The sequence below is a fragment of the Galeopterus variegatus genome, unplaced genomic scaffold (assembly GCF_000696425.1).
Source record: "Galeopterus variegatus unplaced genomic scaffold, G_variegatus-3.0.2 Scaffold254, whole genome shotgun sequence".
In the NCBI taxonomy this organism is placed as follows: Eukaryota; Metazoa; Chordata; class Mammalia; order Dermoptera; family Cynocephalidae; genus Galeopterus; species Galeopterus variegatus.
Window position 1 is genome coordinate 42240 of NW_007726365.1, and position 18083 is coordinate 60322.

At 33.9% G+C, this 18083-nt stretch overlaps 1 protein-coding gene across 2 annotated transcripts in view; it reads left to right on the plus strand.

Moving 5' to 3' along the window:
• SSBP2 (single-stranded DNA binding protein 2) overlaps window positions 1-15613 on the plus strand; it is a 57378-nt gene extending 41765 nt beyond the window's left edge. For both annotated transcript variants that reach the window (XM_008566605.1, XM_008566606.1), the window contains exons 10-11: window positions 772-870; window positions 9747-15613. In XM_008566605.1, coding sequence (XP_008564827.1) covers window positions 772-870; window positions 9747-9776 — 129 coding nt within the window. In that variant the 3' untranslated portion in view covers window positions 9777-15613. The remainder of the gene's footprint in view (window positions 1-771; window positions 871-9746) is intronic.
• The last annotated feature ends 2470 nt before the right edge of the window (window positions 15614-18083 follow it).

Sequence of the window (18083 nt, forward strand, 5' to 3'; positions counted from 1 at the left end):
TGGCTAAAACTGCACAGTAATAATGAAACTAGCAAATTTAAATAGAATATGAAGCAGTGTACTCCTTAGTGTTTGATTAGATTGCTAATAGCAGCCTTTTTATCTTAAAGGAAACTTTCAAAGTACATCTACTCTTAAACTGATGGTATGAAAAGGTTTTAAAGCAGTTTACTTTGAGCCTCCTTTTCCTCTAAAAGTATTTAATGAATTCTCAAGTCCTAAGGTGTCTCTTGTTCTTAACTATAGTTAATTATCTTCCTTTCTTCCTTTTGGTTCATGTAAAACAATAGTTGTAGTAGTGTTATCTGTAAACTGCATGTAGAATTAAAGGGAAATGTTTATTAAAACAGTGACCTTTTAAAGTTTGATTAGTAAAATTACCAAGGGAGTTATTGTTCCATCATGCCTTATCAGTGGGTAGGCTCTCTTCATCACACCCCTGCTGGGAATGTTTTTTAAACCCTCCAGAGTTCTAGAAACGCTATAAGCTGAGGGTGGGGAATTGAATAAATATTGATTCTGAGACTAAGAAAATAGTTGTGGTGGATTATTTTAGAGTTTTTGTTTGTTTTCTGATTTTCATTTGGGAAAGCATTAGTACTTGTCAAGGTACAAAGAATGAAGTAGAATACATCGTAGAAGTCTAAGATTAAAATTATAAGTCTGCTTTGTCCTTAGAGATGCTGCTGTAGATTCCATTTTTGAAACAGTGTAATGCAAGAGGGAAATTAAAATCTCAACAATGTCTTGTTTTCTAAATCTTGTTTACAGAATTCTCCCAATAATATGAGCCTCAGTAATCAACCGGGCACTCCAAGGGATGATGGTGAAATGGGGGGAAATTTCTTAAATCCTTTTCAGAGTGAGAGTGTAAGTATTCCCTTGACTATATTATTTTATGTAGATCTTATTTCTGAAGCTCTTCTATAATGATAAATGCATAAAGCTATTATTATTGCTGTTTGTCTAGAGTTGATTCTTTAAATGTTAGAAGAACCTGTAAATGGAATTTCTTTGAAAAAAATTTTAAGAACAAACTTTTTCTTTTTTACCCCTAATTTATGTACATAGTTACAAAAACCACATAACTACATTTCTCATAGAGAACATCCCCTGTAAAGGAGCAAACTGGAAAGAGATTGCCTATTTGATACTTTTTATAGGTTTTCATGTTACTAAGATGTCTCAGGTCTCTGCAAAACCAGTTCTGTTCTTAGTGCTGTCCTTAATGCTCGAAAATAATCAAAAGTATGTCTTTGCTTCATATACTAAACCTCACTGGACCAAAGACCATATTGGTGGTCTATTAAACTGACCTAGATACCAAGGTTATATTTTGAGTGTGACTATGGTATAAGCAACTGCTAAGAATTTAACAAGTGCCAAGGCAATATGCTAAGCACAAGAGAGACCAAAAAGACAATACAATACTTTTTCTCAAGGAGTTATTACATAATGCAATTATTTTTTAACTATTATTTCACATTAGAAACACCTATGGAGTTTTTTAAAATACAGTTTCCCAGAACCCTCCCTAGACTTAGTGAATCAGAATTTCTAGAAGTGGGGTTTGGCATACTTGAATGTGAAAAAGCTTGGTTAGTGATATTGTGTACATTCTCTGCTAAGAACCACCAAATTGGAATATAGCATACAAGATATCAAAATCTAAGCAAGTTTCTTTTATAGAATCTGTGCCCCCACACATGTATTGCTATCATTGATATTTATTACCAAACTACAGACAGAATCACTTTGCCTAGCTCAACCTTTACTAGAGGTGATACCATCAGAATTTGAAGCAGTAGCTAATACCATATCTACTTTTGCACAGAGTGGCTGCTTCCCAAAATGAAACCCTAGGTCAATACCAAGAAGTAAAAAAAAATCCACATAGAACACTCAATCTGGAAAGTTTTCCTCTTACCTAAGCTATGATGTCATATATGAATGTTATACATATGCATATATATGCATACACAGTACACCACACACCATTTCTTCTGGCTATCACTTTTAACTCTCTTAGACTCTGGTCTCTGATTTTATCCTGCAAGTATTCTTCCATATCCTTTCTTAATTAGTAAGTTATTGTCCCTTCTTCTGTCCTCAAAAATTGTTCCAAACCTATTCAAACTTTTTTGCGTTCTAAATTTTTTTAATTTTCAAGTTAAAACAGTGCACACTTGTAGTAACTTTTGCTCTGCCTATAATTTGAATAAAATAATATTATTCTAAGCCCTTCAGAACTGGATTTTGAATTGATTTCTCACAGGCTGCCAATAATGACTTCTGTAGAGTGCTGTTTTGACTCTGCTAGCTCCCAAAATGAACAGACTGCCAGTCATTCTCCCAGTGTGTACAACTGAGCTAGAATTCAGCCAGCACACCTGAGATATGATGGTGGAGACCTATAGTTGTCAGTTAGCTCCCTCATGAATCGTGTGGGATCTCTAACTGGAACCAAAGTTTCTGAGATCAGAAAGCTGCAGACTGACAAGATTCCTTTGATAGTTTATCAGATATGATATGATCAGATCTTCTCATATTATTTTTTTTCAAACTCAAAAATATAAATGTGAGGCCGGCCCGTCTTTGTGCTGTGTATATCACTGCTTTATATAAGTTATTTTTTAAGGTGAACTCAGATGTTATGGTTTTGTAAATGTCTGCAATCATGGATAGGAATAAAATTGCTTATTTGAGAGCTTTCATTAAATTGCGTCTGATGCAAGTTATTCGTATAACTTCGTATAATGTATGCTATACGAAGTTATTACGGGTTCGTATCCTATATAGGGATGGCCGGTTTGCTCACTGGCTGAGCGTGGTGCTGACAACACCAGGCCAAGGGTTGAGATCCCCTTACCAGTCATCTTTAAAAAAGAATATATATATATATGTGAAGTATCTTAATGTGAGCTGCAGAATTTCTTCAGGTGCTTTCCTTCTAGAAAAACGAAGTATCTTAATGTGAGCTGCAGAATTTCTTCAGGTGCTTTCCTTTTCTCTCCATCCCCATTATATTTTTCTCTCCATCCCCATTATATTTTTATTTCATTGATTAAATGGATGACATTGCAAAAGGGATGAAAAGAATTTCATATTTAATTTCAAAAAGACTTCTAAATTTAAGATTAATTCTGTATTCTGAGAAAGATGCTTATGAGTTTACCTCAGTAATCCTCAATTGAGCAAGAAATAATTTTGAAACTCTTCATTTGAAGCTTTGAACTCATTTTACTGCTGACCTAGGGTCTCTGCATGGGACAAGACTTCCCCTGTTTTTAGATTTTATTTTGGTTAAAAGTAGAAATAAAATTATGCTAATCTTTAGTTTGTTTTATTCGCAGGATATATCAGATTAGTAAGGACCAAAAAGGTATATAAAAAATTCATATAGAAAGTCAAAAGCTTACCTTGTCAGTTATGAGGAAATAGGAAAAATATGAGGAACTACATAGTTTAAGTCATAATGCTTAGAATTATGGGAATTATTTTTTAGATCCTTGTTCTTTCACTGGTTTGCTTCACTATGGACAAATTAGTTAATTTTCCTATGTGCACTTTATTAAATTAGAGGCATTTATTTTCTTTTCTGCTAGTTCTTCCAGCAATAAAATGGTATGATTCCGTGAGGTATATGATAATTCAATTCAGTTCAACATTTATTGAGCCTACTATATTCAAAGCACTAGATTAAAGACAAGCTATTCTGAGGTAAATATAACACATACCTACACTCAAAAAATGCAATCCAATAGGAAAAACAGATGCTTCCCTAGCTAGCTAAAACATATGTCAGATTAATAAGTACTGTAATAGATATAATCCAGGTGTTTTAAAGTAAAAAGAAATGATTAATTTGGAGCTGGGAAAAACTTTTTCAAAAAGGTTCCGTATGACTTTAATTTTATGAGCAGGAACAAGAGGAACTCTTCCCCTCACCTTCCCAGATTTGTCATTGGCGACTGCTGCCTTGCTTAACAGTCAGAAAGGTACCAATTCAGAATTGGCATCAGAAAGCTCTTTATGGGGAGCAAAGAATCAGATATAACAGGACTTGAAGAACTTCTCTGCACAGGATAAGCAGCATTCTCACCCTTTAATTCCAACTGGACTGAGCACATGCAAAACAGCAGACCCTTTTGTGAATATGTGTGTTTAGAATTCTAAAGAGAGCAGCTGGAGTGGGGTTTCTCCCACCAGACTCCTGACCCAGCCTGACTGCCCTTGAACCCAAGAAGAAGGTTCAATGCCATCCTGCTGGTAGTTAGCAGAAAACAAAAGCTCCCTGCTTTCCCCTCTCTTCCTCTCTCCTGTCCCCACCAGAAAAGTCATAAAAGGGAAAATAATTGGATGGTGAACTGAGAAGCTGCACCACCATCCTGGAGAGTAGTACAACCTTAGAAGCAGGTCCCCACTGGCCACTCCATTTTTTTTTTTTTTTTTTTTTGGGGGGGCTGTCTAGTGAGGAGAGCTAACTTGTTATGAATGATGTCACTGTTATCTATGGCTTTCTCTATCATATTTCCACACACTTTTGTTTAGACCTTTTTTTAAGATCAAGCAATGAGAGGAGAGAGAAAGACAAAGAGATTGAGTGCTGACAAATGTTAAAGCTTTAAAGAAGTAAATAAGCTCGATATCTCCAGTAAGTTAGCTTTACTGTAATCAAGGAAAAGCAGAACTATTTAATGAATTCAAAAAGAAATATTTTCCAGTAAGTGAAAATGTGAAATTCATTAAAAAGTAAAAAAAAAAAAAATTATTTTTTAATGCACATAACTCTGAAAAGTGCATATTTTTGAGCAGCCTGCCTTATGAGGATTTGTTTAAAAGAAATATTTTCCAGTAAGTGAAAATGTGAAATTCATTAAAAAGTAAAAAAAAAAAAAAAATTATTTTTTAATGCACATAACTCTGAAAAGTGCATATTTTTGAGCAGCCTGCCTTATGAGGATTTGTTCATTTTTATCTTGAAGTTAAACCACAGGAGGAGGCCTGGTAAGGGAGTGAACATCTGTTGAGTGCTTATTATGTACCAGATACTATCCCAGTCACTTCACACATGCTACTTCATTTAATTAATACAGAAACAAAAATGCCCAATCCGAAGTCATAAACCTTGCAGTGCCAACATGCTTGAGAGCAAAATGTAAATCAAAAAGTGTAAAAGTGTTTCACTATTTAGCTTTTTTTTAATCACTCTACTTCATTTAATTAATACAGAAACAAAAATGCCCAATCCGAAGTCATAAACCTTGCAGTGGCAACATGCTTGAGAGCAAAATGTAAATCAAAAAGTGTAAAAGTGTTTCACTATTTAGCTTTTTTTTAATCACTAACAAGACTCTTTATTTCAAGTAACAAAGATGCCCCCTAGTGCTCAAACTCTGTAAAATGTTTGGTTTTGAAAGTACAGAGTACAAAAAGGCTTAGTTCAAAAAAGAGCTTTTCACGTTTCTCAAGTAAAGAAAGCAGTTGTTTTTATTTTCTGAATTAATTTAGCAAAATATTTTCCCCATGGCCCTGGACTATAATTAATTGATTAACATTAAAATCCTGGTATCAAATAGGAGTTACAAACAGTGTGGTAGATCATCTCTCATTGCCTTTACTCCCCTTTGTCATTTTCTGCTATTGTAAAATCACATCAGCCCCAATTTTTTTACATAGTCACAGAAACACTAAATTTATCTCAATTTAGTTTAGCTCAGAGTTACAAAACTGTTCTTTAAGATGCTTAGACATAGAACTGTACTGAGATCTAAAGTGTTCTTCAAGTATATAAACAGGAATTTATACACATTGTTCAAAGATTTAATGAATATCTCTGATGAATTATATGGTACTTGAAAGGTATAATAAGGGAAAAATCACAAGTTTATATCAACGCATGCCATCCCAAAGTATATTTTACATATAAAGGTAAAATAAGTTGGTATATGTTTAAAATATTATCTTTAGATTTTACTTTTCTTGCTAATCCAAACAGTAATTCTGTTAACAGTTTTGTAAGAGCTACTTTACCATCTGATTGAAGGCAACCAGCATCTCAGAATAGTTTTGAAACAGGGCAATCTGATATCACAGCATTTTGGCACAAACATTACAATATGTCATGGCATACTGTTGCAGCAGTACAACAGAAACATTGAAGTGTGGTCTCAGTACAGTACACCATGAATATTTTATGTCTCTAAATATGATGCCCCATTTAACAACTACTCTTCCTTTACTTCTGGGAAAGTGTAAGCCACTTCTCTACCACTTTGAAGAATAGTAATCAATAGGAAAATTCCTTTTTGCTTGGACATTCTGTGAGTTTTCCTAGAAATTTTGTCATTTAGTTGAAGCAGTTTTAATACCGAATATGAGGGGTTTATAGCCTAAGGAGTGCAAATAGCACACTGCTTATATAGATACTCAAACCTAAATACAACCTATTTTACTGAACCAAATACAGTTAGTGCATCATTTTACAGTTATTTGTACTACTTAAAAATTAAACTTGATTAAATTCTTGCTTGTTTTTCTGAGTGGTATGGGATGGAACTGATCTTTTCTGACTAAATCTAGCCATTATTTTCTCTGTTATTGTACCATGTTTTTTCACTCAGTTTCTTCCCTAGGCAAACTAACTCTCTTAATTTCCCAATGAATCAGTAACAAATTAACAATTTCTTGCAAGATTTGCTTAAGACATTTGAAATATCACAGTTTAAAAATGTTAAAAATTGCTAGTGTTAAGAGATGGTAGCAACCAATAAAAATGCTGGATAACAGAGTTTGTGCATATGTACACGCTTACATATATACATACTTTTAACAAGGTGTATTACAATTAAGACTATTGTATATTTTTAACAATATTCCCTACTGTTACATGATACATGAATGAATGGAGTAATACTTATGAAAAAGGATTCAAGAATTTTAAAGATCTTGACTATTCAAGATGTGCATTAAATGAGATGGTCTGTGACTTACCCAGAAACTTTTTTCAAATATTTTCTATGAGGTCCTTTTGAAATGACTTAGTAGCTTTTACTGTTTTATGTTGTTAGCACAGTAAACTCAGTAAAATCTTTGTTTTAAAATAACAATCGATTATCTACCTGTGCTATTTAAATTTAAATTATGTAAAATTAAATACAACTAGATTTTTAGTGTCTAAGTTGCACTAGCTACATTTCAAGAGCCCAGTAGCCATGTGTGGCTGGTAGCTTTTGTACTGTACAGGACAGAATAGAACATTTCTATTATCACAAAAAGTTCTATTGGACAGCACTGGTTGAATCACTGATTCTTATTGTAAATAACTAGATGTAGAAAGCATAGATGAAATTTTCTCTTCCCATTTTGCCATATTTCTGAGTTTTTCTACTCCTAATAAAACTTTGGTATCCATTTTTTTTTTGTTTATTCTTGCCCCTAAAAGTCAAGTACAGTTCCAAAATATAATTCTGTTTAGTCAAAGGCTGCTAATAGTTAATTGAAGCTTGCTGTCATTATTTATAATGTGAGACTTTGCATGGTATCTTGTGATGAAATGGGGATTTGTTCCCATTCTGGCACATTGGTGGTGACTATACAGTGACACAGGGTGTCATATGGCAAAAGAATTGCAAGAGCTCTCTCATCTTCTCCTTACAAAGCCGTCAGTCCGAACTCATGATATCTCATTACTCCATGAATGGGTTAATCCATTCATGAGAGCATAGTCCCCATGATCTGATCACCTCTTATAGGCCCGACCCTTCTAATGCCATAATCAGAACTTCCACCCTCTTAACACATTAACTTTGGGGGGACACATTCGACCCATTCACACCCTATACTCACGATAATCCAACATACAGAGTCAGTTCAAGTAGGTAACTTAGCTGTCCAGTACTAAAATGAAACTTTAGGCTATTAAGTAGTTAATAAGTAGATTCTCCTTAATGTGACCTGTGTTTAAAGAATTAATAATCCTCCCCTGTGGTCCAGTGACCCTTTTTCCAGGACAGGTCATCCTCCTTTATTCGGAAACAAAGCGTTTTTTTGGTTTGAGCCCTAATGACTTTTAGTTCAGATGTCTGTCCCCTGAGCCATTGTTACCCTGTACTCTTCCCTGGGGAATCCTTCTTTCTCACTGTAATCCATCCTTACTCCAGCACACATCTCTTTCCTGGCTTCTGCAGTCTATCTCGGCTTGTCTGGAATTCACTTCATTCTGTTCTCCTTCTGCTACCTCTCCATAAAGTTCATGCTCCTCCACCCCAGGATCATCACCATTCCTGGTTAAGCTTCCTGCAGCCTGAGACCAGTCTGTTTGACTTTTATCCACCTCTTTCTACAAAGCACAATCATCATTATTAGCATGTTGAAAGGAATCTCCTTTTGTCCTAGTTCTCACAGGTTTCCCAATACAACATTTAAAATATTTAAGGGTCCACATTTATACTTTAATTTAGAAACTGTCTTCATTTAAAGACCATTACCACTAAGGAGTGGATGCTTCTCCCACAGCTCTGACAGTCTAGAATTGTGCTGTCCAAAATAGTAGCCACTAGCTAAAATTAAAATTAAATAACATGAAAAATTTAGTTCCTTGGTTGCACTGGCCACATCTCTTGTGCTTAGTAGCCACATGTGGCTAGTGACTTCTATGTTGAATAGCACAGATTGTGGAAGAGGTCCATCACTGGAGAAAGTTCTGTTGGACAGTGCCGCTCTGGAACTTTTCTGTCACAGCCTATTCCCCAAGAATATGAGGGTAGATTAGCATAATTATTAAAATAATTGTTCTTTACTCCTCTCCAAATTATTTTTGAGACCACTTTTTCCAAATTTCTAAGAGCCTCACCTTTTATCATTTGTCAGCCTCATCAAACTGACAAGTAAGCATGTACCAACAATGTTCTCACTCCCACTCAAAAATGATTGTGGATTGAGATTGGAGTCACAGGTTAGGGACAAGAGGCTTAAATGCTAAGGTATATATCAGATTCTTAATGCTTTCATGAGAACTTCTTGGTGCCAGCTGGGATTTGTTTTTGTTTTGTTTTGTTTTTCTACACTATTAACCTGACATTTACTGAGCACTTTTTATGTATTCGATAAATACATGGTTTTAAGGATTTTATATTTAATCCTCCAAAAACCCCTTTCAGATAGATACTATTATTAAATCCATTTTACAGGTGAGGAAACTAAAGTCGAGAGAGAGTAGGCAACCTCTCCAGTTTACACAGCTGGTAGATAGCAAAAACTCATCCTTATACTTATTTCATTATGATTCAGTTTTGGGCTCAATTTACCCAAATTGTTACAAGCGCCCGAAAAACATAAATCTGGCTGAAAGGAGAAGGCTGAGGGACTGGGTAATTATCAGTGTCCTAGGTCCATGGAGGGAATCAAAGATTGCTTTCTAGGAGAAATATTAAAAATTTCAGGACTAAGCCTGGCCACTTAGCTCAATTGCTCAGAGCGTGGTGTTATAACAACAAGCACCAAGGTCAGGGGTTCAGATCCCAGAAGCAGCCAGCTGCCAGAAATAAAATAAAATAAAATAAAATTTCAGTACTATGTTAAATCTATATAAGTTCACTCTTTGTATAGTTTCTTATGTGTGTGAGATTAAAAGCTTGAGCATAGAAGATTGTAAGAAACTAAAATACACCATTTCTATTGTAGCAAGAAAAACCTTGGTGGTCTATAAAAGAATTGTTAAAATATGGATTCTTCTTTCCTTCTAGTACTCCCCTAGCATGACAATGAGTGTGTGATCCATTACCAAGTCTCATGAAAACCACAGTGAGTCAGCCCTTCACAGAACTACTACGGAAGAAAATTATTCATCACAGTGTACAGTTAAACAAAGGAATCTCAGTCACACCAAACCAACCTTTTTATTTCCTGCTCTCTCCCCTACTTTGTGAAGAAAGCGGGTCCAAACGTGATTCAAGCAACTGTACGGAGCGGCATTTTAGAATTGCCCTAAACTGAACTGCAAATAATTATCTGTGTATGTATATGTGTGGGAAAGAGAATGTATTGTATATGTGTATACTATATGGACATATACACATACATACACTGACCCACAGGACATTGTAAAATATTATCACATGACATCTTAAGTAGAAATAAGTAGGGACTTTTATTCCATCCTTTTTTTCACGTTTACATTTTAATTATTAAAAGTTGCTCCTGTCCCCTTCCTGAACTATTTTGTGCTGTGTATATCACTGCTTTATATAAGTTATTTTTTAAGGTGAACTCAGATGTTATGGTTTTGTAAATGTCTGCAATCATGGATAGGAATAAAATTGCTTATTTGAGAGCTTTCATTAAATTGCGTCTGATGCAAGTTATCCTGTGAATCACAAAGTGTACTCTCTCAAAAACGGAAGAAAGTGTGTCATCTTTGTGTCAAATCAAACAATTTCTCAGTTACCTTCAGTGAAAAGTAATTTTGTACTTTTTATTTGAGAAAAACACTTCAAATCAACAAAAGCTCATCTGGGGCCTCACACTATATTTCTGCAATAACTGCAACAAGTGGAGTTCTTGATTTGTTTGTCTTAGATGATACAGGAATCATTAATTAGTCCAAATTACTTAGACCATAGCAATAAAGTGACAGGGACTGTCATAATTTTAGCAACATGTTTTATCTTTAACAAGATAAAGCCCAGAGTGATAACAAAACCATTTGCTTGAATTTTTTACTTTTCAACAGGAGTATTAGAAGTAAATTTTTAATAACCTGCCAATGTGAAATGGTATCTGATTTTTATTCAGACTTTTTGTGAACATATCCACATGGACAGTGCAAGCAGATACATTGAAATGATTGAGACTTTCAGCACAAGGAAGGGAGAAAAGAGTTATAGCCACACATCTGAGGGCCTCTGGAGTGCTGCTTTTCTGTTCAGGTATCTTGCTTGCCAGCACCACAATTGTCTGGTATCAGTCACTTCTGTGCATACCTATTCACTGGCAGTAGAGTACCTGTTCTGTATCTGGGATGTAGGGATTTTATTCAGAAACAAATTTTCCATAGTAACTTTGCTTCATGTGGCCATTGACTTTAGCAGGTTAAATCTAATTGTGTAACTGACTGTTCAGGAAATACTAAGGAAATGTTTTTTTAAAAAAAGAAAATTCACTTTCCTTATGAAAAGCACCTAGCTCTGTGGCACTTTCTGGATCTTTTGGGGTTTTGTGTTTAGTTATATACATATATACACCAAAATCATAACAAAAAAGTATGAAGACTTTAATTTTAAACTCTTAAAAGATAACATGGTGATTCTTTGTGTTAAAATTGTGATACAGATAACAATTGATAGACATCAACTCAAACTCTAGAGAATTTGAAAAGCATTGTTTAATCTCAGGTAAGAAGAATCTTCTCTTTCCTTTAGGTTTATGACCTCTAAAGTGAAAATTTGGCAGTATATTTGCTAGTTCCTGGTCCCAGATGACTTATTTCTCTCAAATCTATAATGATTTATTCCTTCTGAAAATAAAGATTTTGCCTGTGTACAAAAGGGATGCTAGGCAGAACTGTTGAGCAGGAAAAAAGAAGATGAATTAAACTTACGTTGCAAATTTAAACTATAAAGAAACTAGTCACAGTTAATCACACACAGTGTTCAGGAACCTAGGACTGTACACTTGAAAGCAGCCTCACACACTCAAGCTGCAGAGACCTTTCATGATAAATTCAGACCAAAAGGTCTTTACCTCAGGCCAAGGTAACCTGAAGATGATACTTTGTACAGATACCTGAATTTACCAAGAATAGTTTTAACTTTCACTTTGTATGACAATTGTACAAAAATTGACAGTCCTTTGATTATTAAGCTTAATCTTATAATGCTAGAATTTTTAAATATTATGTTGACTCTTTTCTCCATTGTTACTAATCTTGAATTTCTTTTATTTGCCTTCTGAGAAGGTATTGTTTCTTATCATAAAGAATCATGAGCCTGATTTTATTTGCCCTTATTTTGGGGTAATATTAGAATATGAATGACATCATAGGTCCCATTATTTCTAACCTATTTGGTCATCAATTCTTTTTTCAAGATATAGCAATCAATTTATCATAAGTTTTGTTGGGTTTTTTTTTTTTTTTTTTCCTTTCTTGGAACCCAGATTTTAAAAAGCTATTTCAGATTTTAAAATTTCCTGAAATAGTTGAAAAATTATTTTTGAGGAGAAAATTATATTCAAGAACACCGGAATATAAGGATACTTTATTAGTAATTTTCTCATACACTGAATGGAGGATAGTATATCTATATACTAATTTTTGTTTAGGTTTTACATCATTTAAGCCTTATCCTTTTTTTTTTGTAATAAAACCACTTAATCTTTTTTTCCTCATGTTTTCCATCTCCATCAGTGCATTTGTGTTGGTCTTGATATATACTGTCTGTTCTAGGATTATTTTTACATATTTCACCTCACAGTAATAATATCGGTAATTCTTGCCTACATTAAACATATGAAGTATACATGTAAATGCAAAAATAAGTAGTATGTGAAAACATTAATTCTTGTTACTCTGTTTTGCATTCTACCTAATTCACTACAATTGAAAATACATGTCAAATTCTTTCTAAGGTATGTGTGATTCTTAACCAGCTGTCTTTCTTACAGTAATGTTGCCCATGGGAATAAAGACTTTGGGGTACCGTTGATCTGGTAACATGCCACATGTTTGATGGGTGACTCTTAACACTCTTTTCAAAATGTTCTGGTTTGCACTCAGTTGCTTGTGAATAGGAATTTTACAGCTAGGAATCTGAGGTTAAGATTTCTCTATTGCCAAAAGGTTAACCAATCAATTCTGCTCCCCCAGCCATGGAAAGTGCCCAACACACCCCTTTTCCCTCCAGGGATAAAATAGTGAAAACTTCTTCCATTTCTGCTTTTTATGACTCTAAGATAATTGAACTCCATTGCATTTCATAGGGCCATTCATTTAACACTCTTTTTGTAGTTCTAAAAGACAGCAAATGAAAATAAGTTCAGTTTGGGACATGAGGAAGACCCACATCTGCCTACACTTTTTCTTCATTGCATCATTCTGGAAATGTGCAGAAAAGCATTCAGAATTGGTCCCTTGGCAGGAGACATTCTCCACTATCCTTAATGTTGTGAAGTCCTGTTTAGTCTTCCACGGCTTTCTTATGCCCCTCCCACTTCCTGCTCCCTCCAATAGAAATAAGATACAGACTGTACATTTTTACCTTCTCAGTCCTTGTGATTTTCATCTTCATATAGTATATAGTACTGATCGTTTTCCCAGGGGAAATAATTGCAATTTTCATTTCTCGATTATCACTGTTAATTAGAAGCAGTGCCATTATTATAGCTACTTGACTTTGGAAAGCATTATAGTTTTTTGACACTGGTTTGCTCTTTTTTGTTTTATGTTCTATAATTCTCTTTCCATGAAAACACTAATTGATACAAGTAGCCCATGAGTGTGTGGTGTGGACGGGAGAAGGCCAATATGGGGGGTGGGAAGTTGCCACATATCTCCAGAAAGTAGATTAATCTTTTGTTTATGTTTTCCCCTCTTGGTGGAATAAGTTTCTTATTTGCCAGGAGGAGCAGGAGTCTGCATTTGCTTAAAGCAGTGATACCCAATTTTAAGCATGTCTACGAGTCTCCCTGGGTCTGTGAACCATACCTAGAGAAATACTGAAAAACTACAAGAATGGTGAGCCACTATTAAAAACACTTCCATTTTGCATACTAAACGTGTGTGTGCCTGTGTGCATGTGTTGGGGATGGTATTATGAAGTTTGCTCAAAAAACACTCCCACTATGATTCATGTTAAAGCACAATTGACAACTATTAAACAAAATTCTTTCCTTTGACTGCTTTTCATTTCATTGGTAAAATAGGTGATTAAAGTGATTTGAGATGGAAAGATAGTAATACAACACATAAGCACGTAGAGTCTCCTTTGCCCAGATTAAACATACCCATGTTAGCTTGTCCACATTAAACCTTCTTATGAAAGCAATGTATCTAAAGATAAGTGTGTAAATTATCATTTAATCCTTGGTCACTTCACTGATATTGTCAAGAATCATGCAATAATTATAGTTTTTTGATGCAGAAATCTGTTAAAAGGGAATTGAATTGGCATTATTTATTTCACCAAAAGCATTAACTTTACCCATGCACTATAATTCAGATTGAAATGGATGACCTACAGATGAAAAACACACCTGAGACCTCTTTAATTACTTTTCTAAACTATATTCTAAAGAGAAATCCTTACCTGAATAAGTCTCCCAAGGAGAATTTCCTCCATTAAGTTCTCCCTGTTAACTTAGTATAATTAGTTTTCCTGAATAGAATAAGAATTTCTGTAAGAAGTTTAAATGTGAATATTTTTACTGTCTACTTCTTCAAAAATGAAATACAGTACTATAAATAGAAATTTTAAAGTTGGACTAGGTGTTTTCATGGATACGAGTACAGTTTGTCTCTTCCTTCTTTTCAGATTTACTGGCTATTATCAGGATCAATTTTAGACTTGGTTTGATCATTCCAGTCATTGTAATGTTATGATCTGTTCCTAAAATATTTACTTAGAATTTTATTTTTAAAGTGAGATGTGCCATTAACATGACAGATGCAAACATTAATATCTCTAGAAAAAATGATATAAAGGATTTGTTCCCAGTTAACATTAAAACTTTATCTCACTTTCTTTTTTGCACCAAATGGCCTCAGTACATTGCCAAGAGAGTAAAATTTGGATTCCTCATATTATTCTCAAAACACAGTACAATATGTTGTCAGCTAAATTTCTATCATGTCCTGGTAAAATTGCTCAGTTAAATGTAATTAACCATCTATTTATTAGAAAACAACAATCCAAATAATCTATCCAGTTTACAAAATTTGACACCAAATCTACTTTAAACTTAGAAATACCTTAGAAATTTTTTAATATAAACTGATCAAAATGTGTGTATGGCTTTCTATCAGATCATATTTCAAAATGTTATACTTTCTTGCATTAAGACAATTAAAAACAACACAAACTACATGTTAGATGAATAATTTAAAGGACATGCTGTTTCAAACGTGGAAAATGGAAAAATCTTTATAAATAGAATACTCATGATAGCCATCAGCTTACTGAATTGCTTAATTTATATAATTGTGATTTTAAGAATTTAAAATGTTTTCTTACTACGTATGTTAAATTGTTACCTATAATGTCTTCCTGGAAAAATAGAATTATTTGTAAGGTTTTTATAAATGCACAATTTATGTATAATTATAATTGGAATCTGGGGTGACTTAGTAATCCACTATTCTTAATTCAATGATGGCCACCAGCTACCTGACACATTTTGTAAATTTAACATCTGTGTGTTTGTGCATGTGTGTGTGCATGTGTGCACACGTGCACATGTGCACATTATTGCATTTATTCTCAAATGGATTTATCACTTAATGTTTTTGTACAAGTACTTAAGCTATTCATGTAATGGGAAAAGTTGCCATAAGATGTACATAAATGCCCCTTAATTTGGTATGTTTTCACAGTTGAAAATACAGTTTTCATTAACAGTTTCTACCCTTTCATTTCTAGCCTCTACTTCATTACTTATTGAAAAAGTAAAGGAAATTGTTTATATGAAACCAGCATAAATGTTTTCTAAATTACAAGTCAAAATATAACTAATGTGGACATCTTCGTACATAATTAATTTAGACATTATGCCTTATATAAAATCCAGGAGTCTCTAATATCAAAGGATTTATATGCATTTAAGAAAAATCTGTGTGGCTCTTTGTGGTTACTTAACTAAACTTTGAATGCCAAAAAATAGCTAATATTATTAGCAAGTAGATATCTGTTAATGGATAAAATTTTGGTATTTTACTCTAAATAGGACTACACATAATGTGGAAATCTGAAGCAGTTATGCAGTTAATTCATGCAAAACTGTGCTTCTCCTCAATTATGTTCATCTTTCTAATGAACTGTACAGATGATTGCCTCAGTTCACCATGAACATTTGCCCAAATAAAGATTCTGAAGTAGATTCTGCATACTACTGTATGGATAAATAAGAACGTAGGAGGAGGAAGTTCTATATCTGAAATTAAAGATTCATCTTTAGATATCAATGGAAATACATAAATCATTTTTCCAATAAATTCTTAAATACTGGTTCCACAATATTTATTATGGCTTTGATTCTAACGGAATCTTGTAGTTCAGTGATACAGCACATTTGCACCTAATCATTAGAAAGGAAAATATTATACATCCCACTGGCCAGACAGTTTAAGCCAAAAGTTACCTCAAGTAACTTTTCAGGCAATTTTAGTAAGGTGTCTGGATTTGGGGGTAGTGGGGGGAGGGTAGATAGCAAGGCAACTGATGGGTCCCTGACCTTAAAACAGATAGAAGTCCTATAACTAAGAACTTTTCTGGAAGTTGTTCTTTAAACTATTTCTAATTGTGCAAAAGTGATTATTAGTGGTGGGAGCATTATGCGGATTCAGGGCAGGAGTAGTACAGGTGAATAAAAGCCAGCAGAATTAGTTTAATTCCCCCTCAGCTCCTCTTGGTAAGTGAGATAACAAACAGTGAAACAGTCCAAAATGAAGGGAAAGAGGGACTAGAGTGTCTGCATACCCAGCCCCAAGCAATCTCAGTAACCAAGTATTTGTTCTCATGGCTCAATGTTTCCTGAAAGGTGAAGAAACTCTTTACATCAAAAGAGGCATAAATATTAAAAGAAATTCTAGAAGTTTTATTCCCTACACAAATTGTCTGATGAGAATATGGTGTAGCCTCTTAGAAAATTCTATAGCCAATAGACATAAATGTGTAGTTGTTTCATTTAGTTTACAAAGCTTCTCTTGAAGTAAATGTTGGACTCTGCTTCATACAGCTGCATTCCTCAGTGAACAGTTATGGCCTCAAATTTTCCTCACAAAACTGTGTCTGCATCTTACAGCCCACCATTCTTGATGGTAATAGGAACAGAACTCTTGATATCTAGTCATGTCACAAAAAATGCTTTTATATGTGTTTTCGATAAAATACAAATAATCGTATATTAAGCAAATTGGTGCCAGTTATATAAAGGAATTCAACATTGTTTACTAATGTGAATATTGTTTCAGAGAAAGAAATGGTTTATGAATTGAAAAGTCAAATGTATTCTTTATATAGTCTTTTCTAGTATTGTGGTGTCCCTGTTTTGTCATCAAATTAACCTTTATTCACTTATGACTGAAGGGATATCACACATACTTAATGATCTCAAAATTTTTTTAACCAAACATGTTTCATTCATTGAAAGTAATATACTTTTTAATTTTGGAAACTCGGCACGCTATTACAGCAAGCAGTTACTAGTCAAATTTTTTCATATATTTATTTCATCTTTATTTGAGAAGTAATCACCTAGGCATATTTTTTGATTCAATGAAAAACCCTCAGAAACCTGAACTTAAATCCATTGAAAAAAGATAATCTAATTAACACTTTTAAACATATAAGCCACCTATGAAAGTATTAAATGAAAATGGAAGCACTAGCTATTGCAAGAGGTCCATCTCACTATAAAAATTCTCAAACTAATGCCCAAATTCAAAGTTAAAATGCTTAGTATAACAGTTACTGATAAGAAATTTTTTGAACCAAATAAATAACCAAATCAAAACCAACATAGGAGCCATATCTAATTTGCAGCAAAGACGTATTAGTAAATCTACTGCCAGTATCTCTAAGATAATTATCTTAGAAAAATCAGACCCAAACCAAATTCTCAATATTGCATCATCAGAGTTTAAAATGCAATCCATTTAGCAAAAATACGATTTAAAATAGGCAGTACAATAATCACAGCCTTTTCCCAAAAATTGTGATCTTGCTGAAAGGTATCTGGTTGCAAAATTACATGGTCCAGTGAAGCTTAGTGTAGAATATAAAACATTCAAGGTCCAAATCTCTATAGAACTTGTATGCCATGCGTATCTCTACCATGAGCCTCTTAGATCATTTCAGAGGTGAAGTGATCTG